This window comes from Thamnophis sirtalis, unplaced genomic scaffold, assembly GCF_051295495.1.
Source record: "Thamnophis sirtalis isolate CommonGarterSnake01/CBP01778 unplaced genomic scaffold, rThaSir2_p1.2 scaffold_1, whole genome shotgun sequence".
NCBI classification, from domain to species: domain Eukaryota; kingdom Metazoa; phylum Chordata; class Lepidosauria; order Squamata; family Natricidae; genus Thamnophis; species Thamnophis sirtalis.
In genome coordinates, this window is record NW_028261381.1 from 88,480,995 (window position 1) to 88,494,450 (window position 13,456).

The 13,456-nt window shown below is 46.4% G+C and overlaps 1 protein-coding gene across 3 annotated transcripts in view; it reads left to right on the forward strand.

The window, feature by feature from the left end:
- Positions 1-249: 249 nt before the first annotated feature.
- WT1 (WT1 transcription factor) overlaps positions 250-13,456 on the forward strand; it is a 58,631-nt gene continuing 45,424 nt past the window's right edge. For all 3 annotated transcript variants that reach the window (XM_014074424.2, XM_014074425.2, XM_014074426.2), the window contains exons 1-3: positions 250-1,097; positions 9,096-9,218; positions 10,727-10,829. In XM_014074424.2, the coding sequence (XP_013929899.1) occupies positions 695-1,097; positions 9,096-9,218; positions 10,727-10,829 (629 nt within the window). In that variant the 5' untranslated portion in view covers positions 250-694. The remainder of the gene's footprint in view (positions 1,098-9,095; positions 9,219-10,726; positions 10,830-13,456) is intronic.

Sequence of the window (13,456 nt, forward strand, 5' to 3'; positions counted from 1 at the left end):
TCAGTTTTGTTCTGATTGACCCCGAACGAAAAGGGCTTTGCCAGGCGAGGGGCGCGCGCGTCTTGGCCTGTGGGGGGGGGGAAAGCTGCGTGTCCCTTGCCCCTCCCGTCCGTCCTCCCTCCACCCCCAAGTCGCCTGAGCCCCGGGCGGCCGCCTTGCTGCGGGAAGTGTGAATGGAGCGGCCGCGCGCGGCTGACTCCTCCTCCGTCTCGCGCCGCCAGTCGCTCTCAATTAGCCCAGCTTCGAGGGCCGGAGGGCAAAGCCGCGGCTGAAGGAAGAAAGTTCAAGTGCGGCTTTTCCGATCGTTCCTGCGGAGCCTCCGCCGACTGTCTTTCGGGGAGCCAGCAAAGCCAGCAAGCCAGCCGACCAGGAGCGGTCGGTCCCTCGGGCTTTTTCCACTCCGGGGCTTCGAGCCTTTTTCTTCTTTTTTTCCATCCCCGCGCCGGTGGGCGGCCAAAGGGCGACCCTGGAGACCAACCTGGCCCTCTCGCTTCTGCCGGCGGCCGCAGGGCTGGAGGCCTCCGCTTGCCTGCCCCCCGCGGACCCGGTCTCCCCGAAAGGACTGAACTCGACCGCCTGGTGTCTCCAGCCGGACCCGAGCCGGGCTCAGAGTGCCTGGAACAAGTGCAGCGGCGCCGGCGGGGCCCGCGACTGGTTCCCGGCTCCGCGGAGGAAAGTTTGTGCCGGCGACCAGATGGGCTCCGACGTCCGCGACCTCAACGCTCTGCTGCCGCCGTCGGTGCCGCCCCTGCCGGGCAACGGGAACTGCTCCATGCCGGTGAGCAGCGCGACGCAATGGGCTCCGGTGCTGGATTTCCCGCCGGCGGCCTCTTACGGCTCGCTGGCCCCGCCGCCCTCGGCCTTCATCAAGCAGGAGCCCAGCTGGAGCTCCGGCGAGCCCCACGAGGACCAGTGCCTGAGCGCCTTCACCGTCCACTTCTCCGGCCAGTTCACCGGCACGGCCGGCGCTTGCCGCTACGGCCCCTTTGCGCCGCCCCCGCCGCCCAGCCAAGCGCCCTCCGGCCAGGCGCGGATGTTCCCCAACAACCCTTACCTGCCCAACTGCCTCGAGAGCCAGCAAGCCATCCGCAATCAAGGTAAGACTAAGGGAATTTGAGGGGGGCGCTTTGGGGGCGACCCGCTCGCTTTCACCCAGCCTGGGTCCCCGCTCGCTTTCCAGGCACCGCCAGCACGAGGGATAGGGAGAGGCTGGAAGACGTTCAAAGAGCCTTTCCTGGGACCAAGCGATCCTTGGCAAACTCCCGAACCTGATTTGTGATCAGAGGCAGCAGTGGCAAGCCGAGGGTGGGGGGGACCTATGGGCCGATCCTGATAAAACTTTTTAATATTTAAACACAGTAACCAAACAATTATTAAAGGGGAAGGGATAACTTCCAAAGGCGGCAAATTGGTTTAAAGCCACTGTAATGAACAAAACTAACCACGATAGCTTGGACAAATGCTAGGATGGTTGTTAATAAAGGGTGCAAAAAACTGCGACCGCCTTGACACTAGGAATCAATCAATATCCGTGTAGAAAATCGAACCGGAATTAAAGTTTTTCACTGCATGTGCAGAGGACTGCTAGGGTATAAAATTAGTACATCCGGAATGTTGCTTTTCAGAGTACTGCATGGCTCAATCAGTTTATGGCTTTGAATAGACTGCAAGTCAGTGCTTCAGAGTTTGTCTTGGACTAAGCGGGTGTATAGTAGATTAACATACTTCACGTGCCTTGAAAGCAAAGCTGTGGATTAAAATGTAAAGATGCGAGAATGCCCTGTTAAACTGAATAAACCTAGTTTCCAAATAGATTTATTCAGGGATGTGCCATTCATTTACGATTTATGTTATAGGTTCCTATCGGATAGACATACATGTGTTAAACTTTATGCTGATTACCTTGTGTATTATAGTGTTTGTGTATTTCAAATACAGATATTTATGGATTAAATGGGTTTGCTGCTTCTAGACGCAACTCTCCCCACGGAAATTCCTAAAAAGGGATTTGGAAAAGAGGGCTAAGGATCGAAATAAGCTTTTTCTGTTGATGCAATCCATATCCATCCCAATGAGTGGAACTGTGGGCAAGGATTTAATGTATGGTTTCTCCTATATGGTAACATCCTTTTGTAATATTATGCTTATTGGGTTTTCAAGCATTTAATGAATCATGCAATCGCTCCACCTTCTCCTTTCATAGTGGTGTATATTTGCTTCAGAGCGAAATTCAGCCAAACTTCAGGAAAAGAAACTCTTAACATTTGCAATTCTGAATTAAATCGGACTTGCTTCATTCCAGAATTAAAATCAAGAATGTCGTGCACATACAACTGTTAAAAGTACATTGTCTTCCAACACGAGTATCAACAACTCTAAATTAGCAATCTGATTATTCTCACATCCAAGAAAAGAACCTATTGAGCTACATGCCCCAGGTTTCGCCCTAAAGGTGCATGGAATAGCATGGGTTGCTATTACAACTTTAATGTGTATGGAATTTACTTTTAATAATTGTTTCACATATGGGCTTTCCTGTTAGTTTCTGTTTATTTGCTAATGTCTTTATGAATTGAACTTGATATTCTCTTGCAGATGTTATTTTAAGCAAGCAGGTACTACTGTTTGTTTATAACTGGGCTGGAGATACAAAAAAAGCTTTTTTAATGTATCTAACGGTTCAGTTAATGTTATTGCAACCAACTGTTGGAATGATTTATTTCAACACGATGAAAGAATTGATTCCTGAGGAAATAAAATTTCAAAACTTTATGGTGCATAGGTACTCATATATAGCAAATAGTGCTATTGATGGGGTAGGGAATATTAATAATTAAGATCTAATATGGCTTTTAATGCATCAAATGTACATTGAAGGAGCATAATGTTAACTCATCTATATATTTTAGGAAGCTAAAACTGCACAGAGGGAGTTATATTGAAAGGAGGAAGGGGATGTTGTTCCCTGGATATCATTTTTTTAACCCACAGCAGTTGCAAAAAAATCACATGCCAACTTTGTTTTTTGAAATACTGTAATTTGGCTCCCTAATCCTATAGAGCTATGGTGCAATCTGAGAATGAATGCCATTGATCTCAGTAAACCTAGGCTGGAGATATACACAAGACTGCACTGCTATATTTTCAGAATGTTGGGTTTCAACAAACCAAAATCCTTTGTGTTTGACACTTGGCATCACCATGCCTTAGGCAAGTCTATGCCAAAACCTACAGATATATGTTGCTTAGGCTGTAATGGGACATTGCTCCCAACAAGTAACACAGTTATCAAATGATAACCCAAGAAGGTCCCAGAATAGGACCTTCTTGAAGAAATGACCATTGCTTGATAAACATATGATGAAATATATTGATCATTCCTACACAATGGAAACAACTTGAGATAGTTGTGTCCTAAAACATTAGTTTTTATCTTGATATTTTTTGTATGAACCAGAAAAGAATATTTTTTTGTGAAATTCATGAAACCACAAAATAGCTGATCTTAACAAAAAGATACAAATAAAAAACAAAGGATCTTTTTTGATGGGGCATGTGCAAAAGAATGAGAATATCATTAGAATATAATTCTAGGCAATAGCTTATTACAGCAGATATATAACTAGTATTATTAGGCAGAAAACAGTTAATGATAAATTCCATAATTGTTTACATTTAGTTTGTAGTTAAGCCTGTTGCAGCAGCTACCCGTAGATTATGTACTGCTTTGGAGGGGTGTAATTGTGGTGAACAGTTTACAGCAAGAGAGAGAATAAGTCATTTTAATAGCACATTTATTTTAATTATTCTTAATGCTGCACTTTAATATTCTTTCCATGATTTTAAATTCCATAAAAAGGAGTTTATTAAACTTTAATGAAACAGAACTTTACAGATGACTTTTATTGCATCTAAAATAGTGAAATGGTCAGTGTTTTTCAATACATTGACCTGTCTTACTAAATAAGATGCTAAGTTGTGAAGGCAATTTCTTCTTGGGAACACACTTTCAGAATTTAATTCCATTCACTAAATTGCTTTTTCTCTTCTTAATCCCATTTATTTCTTGCATTTGGTTAATGGTATTATTTTTTTATGCAACACATTATTGGAATTCTGGAATTTAGCTATGGACTCGGCTTATATTTAAAACAATGAAATATCTTTATTCTAGATGATGAGGATACTGAATAAAAATTCACGTGTTTTTATAGTGTGGGACAAGAGGAGATATCTCAAATCAATGAAATCAGCAAAACTATCAAAACCCTAAATTGCAATTGGAAGATATTTGATATCTTTAACTACTATGCAACTGAGTTTACTATAAAACCCTCAAGGGTTTTTCTCTTATAATATTCATGAAATTGTGTGTGTGTGTCTTTCTCCCTCTGTGTAAAGCACTCCTCAGCTCTTCCAAAGGTATATGCATGTTGTACACATGCAAAAAAAGGACTGACTTATTGAAAATCTCCCATTTTGCATATGTAAGTGGCTACCTTACAGAGTTGGTTTGCATTTATTTTATTCTTAATAACACTTTTCAAAACTCTTTTTTGTTTAACTGCATCTCTTGATTGTTCTAGTGATGGAGAAATTAGCAAAAACAAAACAAAAAAACAAAAAAACAAACCCCACCCCGTGAAAAAAGTTTATCTTCTGCATTTTCTTAACACAACGCTTGGCAGTTGTGCTCAAAGTAGAACTTTAATCAGAAAACCTAGAGATTTAGTTGATGCCATGGATGCTGGTGTCATTTAAGAGCTGGGACTTAGCTTGATTTTAAATTTGAAAACTTGGTCTTCCGTTCTTACTCCAAAATCAAAAGAAAACTCCCGTGTTCTTGATTTTTAAACGGATGGACTGAGAAATCTAAACGATTCCTGTTGTGTGGACAGGTCTAACCAAACACAAGTGCTTTAGAGTAGGCTGCGATTCCTAAAAAGCGGGAAAAAGATCGTTTTTTAGTTGCTACTTCGGAAAAATAGCAATGGGTGAGAAACATGTATAATTTTTAAAAGTCGTGAAAAATGCTCTGATGACTCCAAACCAAAAAATGGGCGAGGGGAGGAGAGGAGAAGGAAAATATCGGGTGCCATATACAGCACTCTCACACACACAACTTTGTTATAAGAAAAAAGAGACAGAATTTGGGGACCTCGATGAGTATGGGTAATGAATAAAAGGTCCTGTGCTTTGAGTCTATCACATTTGAACGTTTCATTGGAGACGGGTGTGTTTTTTTTTCCCCACCGTGGGAAATAAGTTACCTTGGCGTTTTTGCCAAGTCTTCTCCGAGACAAGGAAGTCTTCTGCTTTGAACTTTTTGCTAGGCCTCCTGGTCCCGTCTCCGTCTCCTCCCTCTCCCTCCCCGCCAGGCAGCTGGGTCCCCTAACAATTGCACCCCTTTCAGAAGAGTGGCCTTCTCCGCCAGATGTCCACGTTTCAATTATTTTCAGCACATTTTAATCAGCTCAGCCTCTGATAAAGCCCTAATTAAAGAGACCTCGCTATCAGGGGGACGGCTCAGAACTCCAACCTTCTTATCGCATTCTTGAAGCTTTGGGTCATGCAACACCGGAAAATGTGGCCAAAACACCACAATTCTGCTCCGGGCAGCCTTTTGAAGGCCGCCGAACTGCTGGGCAAATAGGAGCTCCGGATCTAGAGCTCCAGTGCTTCGAGGAGCGATGGGAGAGCAAAGAGGAGGAGGAGGAGGAGGGAAGCATTGGCTTTGTGTGTTATGAGCTGAGATAAGGCGGTTCGGAGCGCAGCTGGTGCTTGGGAGTGAAGGGGTTGGGCATCGGCCTGTCATCACTGATCGCGGCCGAATAGACAAGGGACGCTTAAGCACCAGAACGCGCCAGGCGCATGCGGCAGCTTTGAAGGCTCAGGCCTCGCCAGCTCCCAGTTGCCTGCCAAATAGACGGCGGGTGGGAGGAAAAGAGGGAGGGGAGGGGAAGGGGACGACGACGATCTACTGGGCAAGGTGTTTCTAGCCACCCCTCTCCCCTTTACCTTCAGGTCAATACACTGGGAACTCCACTCCGTGGAGGTGGCAAGGTAGAAAAACCTGGAACTTTTCAAAAGACTCTCTTCTGCGGACGCCAAAATAAAGTAGCCCATTCGCCTTTTTTTTCTTTGAACGGACCTGTTCTGGCTTGAAGCCCATTTCCTCCCAGGCCTTTGGAAAGTTTTGAGTCACAGCAGCCCAGCCTTAGGTACGAGTCCCCTTCGGCACAGCGGCTCGGGTTTTGTAGCAAAGGAAGAGGTTCAGAGATGAAAAGGGCTGATTGATCCCCACTTTCTTGACAGCAGGGTCCCCTGAACACGACAGAGCAGGCAGGCTGAAATAAATTGTTTTCCCCAAAAAAGGTCAGGATAAATACACTTAAGATCAGAGGTGCTGACTTGAAACCTGAACGGTGAAATGTCTATTTAAAAGAGTGAAGCGTGGTGACAAAGGAGTGATCCCTCAGAAGTGCCTTGAAACCGCTATATTCTAGGGACCAATGAAGCTGCACAACGTAGTAGGTGATCTCCAGCTTTTGGATCAGGCTTGCACCAACCCGTAAACTCCATAAATTCCCGAGTCCGGGAACCTTTGGAAGAAGAATTAAAAATTACGATCCAAGCAACTTACCTGGAAAGTAAACCCATCGAAACAGGCAGATTCCTACATTCAATTTTCTTCCTTTTAGAAATATCTACAAATGTGCAGATTGGATTCACTTCCGTGTGTTGAAATTCATCTGGAGAGGCCCAGACTTGGGGAAAAGTGATGTAGGCAAAACGGTTTAGAGATTTCAGACAATGGAATTCAGGAGGCTTTACTCTGAAAGTAAAGAAGTTAACTTTGAGACGCCGGTATTTCTCAATAAATAAAGACAAAAGAAAAGCGAGTTTCTGAATTGAGAAGATTCATAGCTTTTTATTTCCGAACCCACGCCTGAGAACCGTCGCCCCATACCAAAACTGAGACTAGATTACAAAACCAGAATAAAGCAGACAGCGAAACGTTTTCCTGCTGTCGCCCATTAAAATATCTGCGCGGGTTTTTTCTCCACAAGTTTTGGTTCATCTAGAAAAGTCCGAAGTAAGAAATTTGCGTCCTCAAGATGAGAGTACTAGGGCTAGTAACATATTAGCAAGAGGAAGAAGAGGGGACGTTTGAACTGAACGGGCAGATGATGAATTAAGGAGCGCAAGTCTACTACGTCTTTTAGCAAGGTCTTCTTTAGTCTTGAGTAGCTGGTGAGCTAAATTGCATTTCCTGGGTATTCAGAGATATATTTATGGGAGGGATCCTCAATTCCTCCCCCCACCCCCAATTTCTCTCCTATTTCTTCAGTTTTGTCACAATCCGTTCGCGGTTCTGTGCAAAATCCTATCTCTTTTTCTAAGCACCTAAACGGCTTTTTGGATAGTGGGGGTTTGTCCGCAAAAGCAGGTTGTAGGATTGCTGCAGGGGAAAAAAACATATGCTGCTGTTTTTTAAAAAAAATATCTCCAGCAAAGTTACGACTTATTGTTCCTCTTGAAAAGCAACGTTGGTATTGTACAAACCCTGTTCTCTAAAGAGTCGCGAGTTTAAACGTAACTGCGAAGTTCTAACTAAACGTCCCGGAAGCGAAGCTCCCATAAAGCGATTATTTACTTTAAAACAAGCGGTTTGGTGCGGCATTGGGAAAGCAAGGGAAGATTTCGTAAGGACTACGCTAAACATTTCACGGTCTTAGGGCAAATGCTGATGCGCTGAGAAGCCTTAAAGATAATATTACTTCGTAATTACTTTTTAGCCGAAGTTGTTTAACTGGCTCCACGTAATTAATGAAAGTTGGTGTCTAAACGCCTGATTTACGATTCGGTCTCACCTTGAGGTCACGATAGGCGATTTTTTTCTCCCTCCATCTGAATTCGCTCCTTTCTTTTTCTTTTTAAAATAAGCTGTTTATTATTATTATTTGAGCGGGTAATTTTCGGCTAAAGTAGGAGGTTATTTTTTTCATTTAATGGGCTGCCATCTTTGTGGCAGGCTCTTCAGAAAGTTAATCTTACAAAACAAGCGAGAAGCCAGCGAGAACGAGATTAAAGGGTAACTTTAACATGTGGAATGGCAGGCAAGTTTGTTCAGCAGATTGGTTTTTTTAAAAAAAATCTCTTGTAGGTGGGGTACTATTAATGAAAACGTTGCTCAATGGGGGGGGGGGGGAGAGACGGCTGGCACGGGGTTTTAAAAGTTAGTCAACCCCCGCGTGGATTCCGAAACTGGGAAAGTCCTTTGAGACTTGTTGCTCCCAACTCTTGCAGGCACCAAAAGTTTTAAACACTGGAATCAACATCTAATGTGCACCAGACAAATTCCTTGTGTGTCCAATCACACTTGGCCAATAAAGAACTCTATTCTATATTCTATATGCTCTGGATCCAGCAGTTTCTGCAGCTGTCATCACTTTATCCAAGGAAGGCAGAGATACTCATACAAACCCCAATTCCACGCTTTGAGTAATACTTTCATTGGGACCAATTAGAAAATGGTGTTTTCGACGTCCCCAGAACTTTTCACCGCTGGATGAAGAGTTTTGGAGAACTGGAAAACTTTTCCCTACCATCTCGGGTTGGTGTAGTTTATTTATTAGTCTTTAAATAAAAGTTATTTTTTTACCCTTATATGAATTTTGACTTCACGGCTGATGGTTGAAGACGCGTGGCTTGCTCTCTGCTTTGAATGGACATCTATAATCCACTTTTTATCTTTTTAATGGGCAGCAACAGCCTCTTTGCCCAGGCTGAGCTGGATGTAAAGGTAGGAGGCACTGCAGGAAAACAAGACTGCCCTGGATTCAATGAGAACCCTGCCGTCCACGCAGAGCGGAGAGGGTCCCTTCCTTCCTTCTCCGTTTGGGTGACTCTGAGTTCATGGTTTTGGCCCTCTCTCTTGCAGAAAGAAGCCATCTGCTGCTGTACAGAGCAGAGGCTTCCTATTTCTGGCAGCTTTTCGCCTCCTGCTTGTCTTGGAGGGACGTTCTTGCAGGAAGAAAGTTCAAGGCCAGGCGGTTCAGCCCCTGATTCTGACCCTGTTGTTTTCTTGGCAGGTTACGGCACAGTGGCGTTTGATGGAGCTCCAAGTTACGGCCATACTCCCTCTCACCCTGGGGCGCAGTTTACAAACCACTCCTTCAAGCACGAGGACCCCATCGGCCAACAGACGCCTTTAGGTAATGGTAGCGGAAAGCATCTGTGCGAAGAAGAGAAGAAGAACCGATCCAGTGGGAGAGAGGGAAGTTGTTTGTTACAGACACATCCATCCTCTTTGATACTGTGGCTGTGCCTGTACTAACAATTGAGAGGATTTGGTGTGTCTGTGTGCCTAATCTGGTTCATCCTAATGGCAAAGAGCAGTTGGATAATTGGGAAGCTGGGGGCGGATGTCAATAAAAGTGTAAGAATTACAAATCTCTGTGGGAATATTGTAACACTGCTCCCCAACCCCCCAAACGAGCCAGCAGAGTAACTTCACTGACACTGAAGACACTTCGCTCCATCATAAACCAATGATAGTCAAATACAACCCGTGGAGTTGTGTTAGTAATTCTTCATCCACAGATGAGTCCAATTTTCCTCAACCCCCCCTCCAGGTTTTCTATTGGGGCTTTTGGCTCCCAGAATTTCTAGTCAGTATTGATAAAGATTGGCTGAGGATGGCAGGAATAGTTGTTCAATATATCTGTAGGACATCAGTGGGAAAGGAAGACTGGATTAAATTAAACCAGTGCAAATGAGCTCTTGTCTACCCAGAACTAAGATGCCTACCATTGAATTCTAAACTTTGCAACCCACTTACCTAATAGTAATCTTTTGTGTCCTTCTCTTTACCACTGGGTGAACCTACTTAAGACTGAGCCCAGTAAGTACATTTCAAAGAAATCAACAATATCTACAAAAAGTATTTAGAGTTTCTAAAGTGTAGATCTAGAAAACTCATAATTATGTCAGAATCTTGTCGGTTTTGACATTGCTACTTTATTATAATTATATTTATGCTCCCGCCTTTCTGCCTTAAGGCAGTAAAATAATGTTATTTCCCATGTGAATGCTAAATCATTTGGGCACAGATCTAAAGATTCAGCATCAGTTTCAAGTACTATCAAAAGCAAATGGGACTTCAAAGGTAGGTTCGCTCACACATTCAGTTAAAGGAGTTTTTTGGTTTGCAGGAGGCTTTGAGCCACGGCCTAACTATACTGGGGATGGCTGTGTTCGCATAGCGCACCAAGTAAAACATGGCCATTTATTATTCAGTGTGTTGTGGAAACCCAGCCATGGGGAATATGGTGCATTTGCTATGCTTGGTGCTCAGGATTTCTTACAAAGGAAAAACTGCAGCTTTACAAAATTGGTTGCCAATATCCCTTTCCCCATATTAAAAACAGGAAACAAGTGCTTGGGGAAATAATAATACAAAAATGGACTGAAATCTGAAACAAGGCTCACTCATCAGACGGCCCTCCAATCACCTATTAACGTTTAGTCAAACTTTTTATTATCCCCACAAATGAATGCTACAACTGAAATAAAGATTTGATAGTCTAGTGAAGAACTCCTTGCTCCAGCTGACCACCTTTTAAAAGGCAGCTTGAAAGTGGCTAGAGAACACTACCTCCCCACCCCAACATTAATCAATCATGCAATGGGATTCTGATTTTTTTTAATGGTTTGTCTGCAGGGGACCAACAGTATTCGGTGCCTCCCCCAGTGTACGGCTGCCACACTCCTACAGACAGTTGCTCCAGCAGCCAGGCTCTTCTCCTGAGAAACCCTTACAACAGGTGAGAATCATTACGGTTGTAGGTTGTAGGTTGCGTTTATTTATAGGCCGCCCTTTTCCCTGAGGGGACTCAGGGCGGCTAACAACTTATGGGAGGGGAAGACATACAATAACATAAAAATACAATATATAACTAAGATCAAACAACATTCATTCAATATTCGGGCGGGGGCAAACTATGGTCTTTACCCCCAGGCCTGGCGGGATAGCCAGATCTTGAGGGCTGTGCGGAAGGTCTGAAGGGTGGTGAGGGTACGAATCTCCACGGGGAGATCGTTCCAGAGGGTCGGAGCTGCTACAGAAAAGGCTCTCCTCCGCGTAGTTGCCAGCCGACACTGGCTGGCAGATGGCACTCGGAGGAGGCCTAATCTGTGGGATCTTATGGGTCGAGAGGAGGTAATTGGCAGAAGGCGGTCTCCCAAGTACGCAGATCCACTACCATGAAGGGCTTTATAGGTAGTAAGAAGCACCTTGAAGTGCACACGGAGGCCAACAGGTAGCCAGTGCAGCTCGCGGAGGATAGGTGTTATGTGGGCGAACCGAGGTGCACCCACGATCACTCGCGCGGCCGCATTCTGGACTAGCTGAAGCCGCCGAATGCTCCTCAAGGGCAGCCCCATGTAGAGCACATTGCAGTATTCCAGCCTAGAGGTCACGAGGGCGCGAGTGACTGTTGTGAGAGCCTCCCGATTCAGGTAGGGTCGCAACTGGCGCACCAGGCGAACCTGGGCAAATGCCCCCCTGGTCACAGCCGACAGGTGGTGATCAAAAGTCAGCTGTGGATCCAGGAGGACTCCCAAGTTGCGAACCCTGTCTGAGGGGTGTAAATTTTGACCCCCCAGCCTGATCGTTGGTACACTAGCCAAATTTTTGGGAGGGAAACACAACAGCCACTCGGTCTTTTCTGGGTTGAGTACAAGCTTGTTAGCCCGCATCCAGTCCCTAACGGCTTCAAGACCCCGGTTCATCACGTCCACCGCTTCATTGAGTTGGCACGGGGCGGACAGATACAGCTGCGTATCGTCCGCGTATTGGTGGTATCTTATCCCGTGCCTCCGAATGATCTCGCCCAGCGGTTTCATGTAGATGTTAAATAGTACGGGGGACAGGACCGACCCCTGCGGCACCCCATATGATAGGGGCCTCGTGGTCGATCTCTGACCCCCGACCAACACCGACTGCGACCTGTCCGAGAGGTAGGAGGAGAACCACCGTAAAACGGTGCCTCCCACCCCCACCTCCCGCAGTCGTCGCAGAAGGATACCATGGTCGATGGTATCGAAAGCCGCTGAGAGGTCGAGGAGAACCAAGATGGAGGCATAGCCTCCATCCCTGGCTCTCCAGAGATCATCGGTCAATGCGACCAAAGCGGTTTCTGTGCTGTAACCAGGTCTGAAGCCGGACTGGAAGGGGTCCAGGTAATCGGCTTCCTCCAAGGACCGTTGGAGCTGGTAGGCCACCACCTTCTCAACAACCTTCCCAATGAAGGGGAGGTTGGAGACTGGACGATAGTTGTTAAGTATGGCTGGATCCAAAGATGGTTTCTTCAGGAGGGGTCTCACCACCGCCGTTTTAAGTGCGGCGGGGAAGTGCCCCTCCCGAAGTGAGGCGGTAATAACCGCTTGGATCCAGCCCCGTGTCACCTCCCCGCTGTTAGCAACCAGCCAGGAGGGACACGGGTCCAGTACACAGGTGGAGGCACTCACAGCCCTCATGGCCTTGTCCACGTCCCCAGAAGTAACATCCTGAAACTCAACCCAGCGATGGTCAACCAACTCGTCCTCTCGTGCCTCGGCTGGCTCTGCAAAGGTGGAGTCCAAATCCGACCGAAACCGAGCAACTTTGTCCGCCAAGAACTGGGCATAATCCTCAGCCCTACCCTGCAAGGGGTCCCCCGTATCCCTCTTATTTAAGAGGGAGCGGGTTATCCTAAACAGGGCGGCTGGACGAGACTCGGCGGACGCAACCAAGGTGGCAATATAAGATCTCTTTGCTGCCCTAAGTGCCCTGATGTAATCCTTGGTGCAGGTTGTTAAGAGTGCTCGGTTCGGTTCGGATTTATCGGACCTCCACAAGTGCTCTAGGCGTCTCCTCCGGCGCTTCCTCTCCCGGAGCTCCTCGGTGAACCAAGGAGGCCTCCGGGATCCGCCGCCTCGGAGGGGCCGTAGTGGCGCAATCCGGTCGAGGGTCTCCGATGCTGCCGAATGCCAGGCGGCAGCCAGAGTCTCTACCGGACTGTGGGCGAGAGTATCAGGAATAACCCCAAGCTCCGTCTGGAACCTCAAAGGGTCCATAAGTCGCCTGGGGCGGAACCACTTGGTCGGTTCCTCCTCCCTACAGTGGGGGTTTGGTCTTCGGAAGTCAAGCCTCAGTAGGCAGTGGTCTGACCACGACAGGGGTATGATCTCATTACCCCTCAGACCAAGATCACAAGTCCACTGCTCCGAGAGGAATACGAGGTCGAGCGTGTGACCCGCAGAGTGGGTTGGGCCCTGAATTATCTGGGTCAAGCCCATGGCTGTCATGGAGGCCATGAACTCCTGCGCCCCATCCGAGTGTTCACCGAGCGTAGGCAAATTGAAATCCCCCAGGACCATAAGCCTGGGGAACTCAACTGCCAGCTCGGCT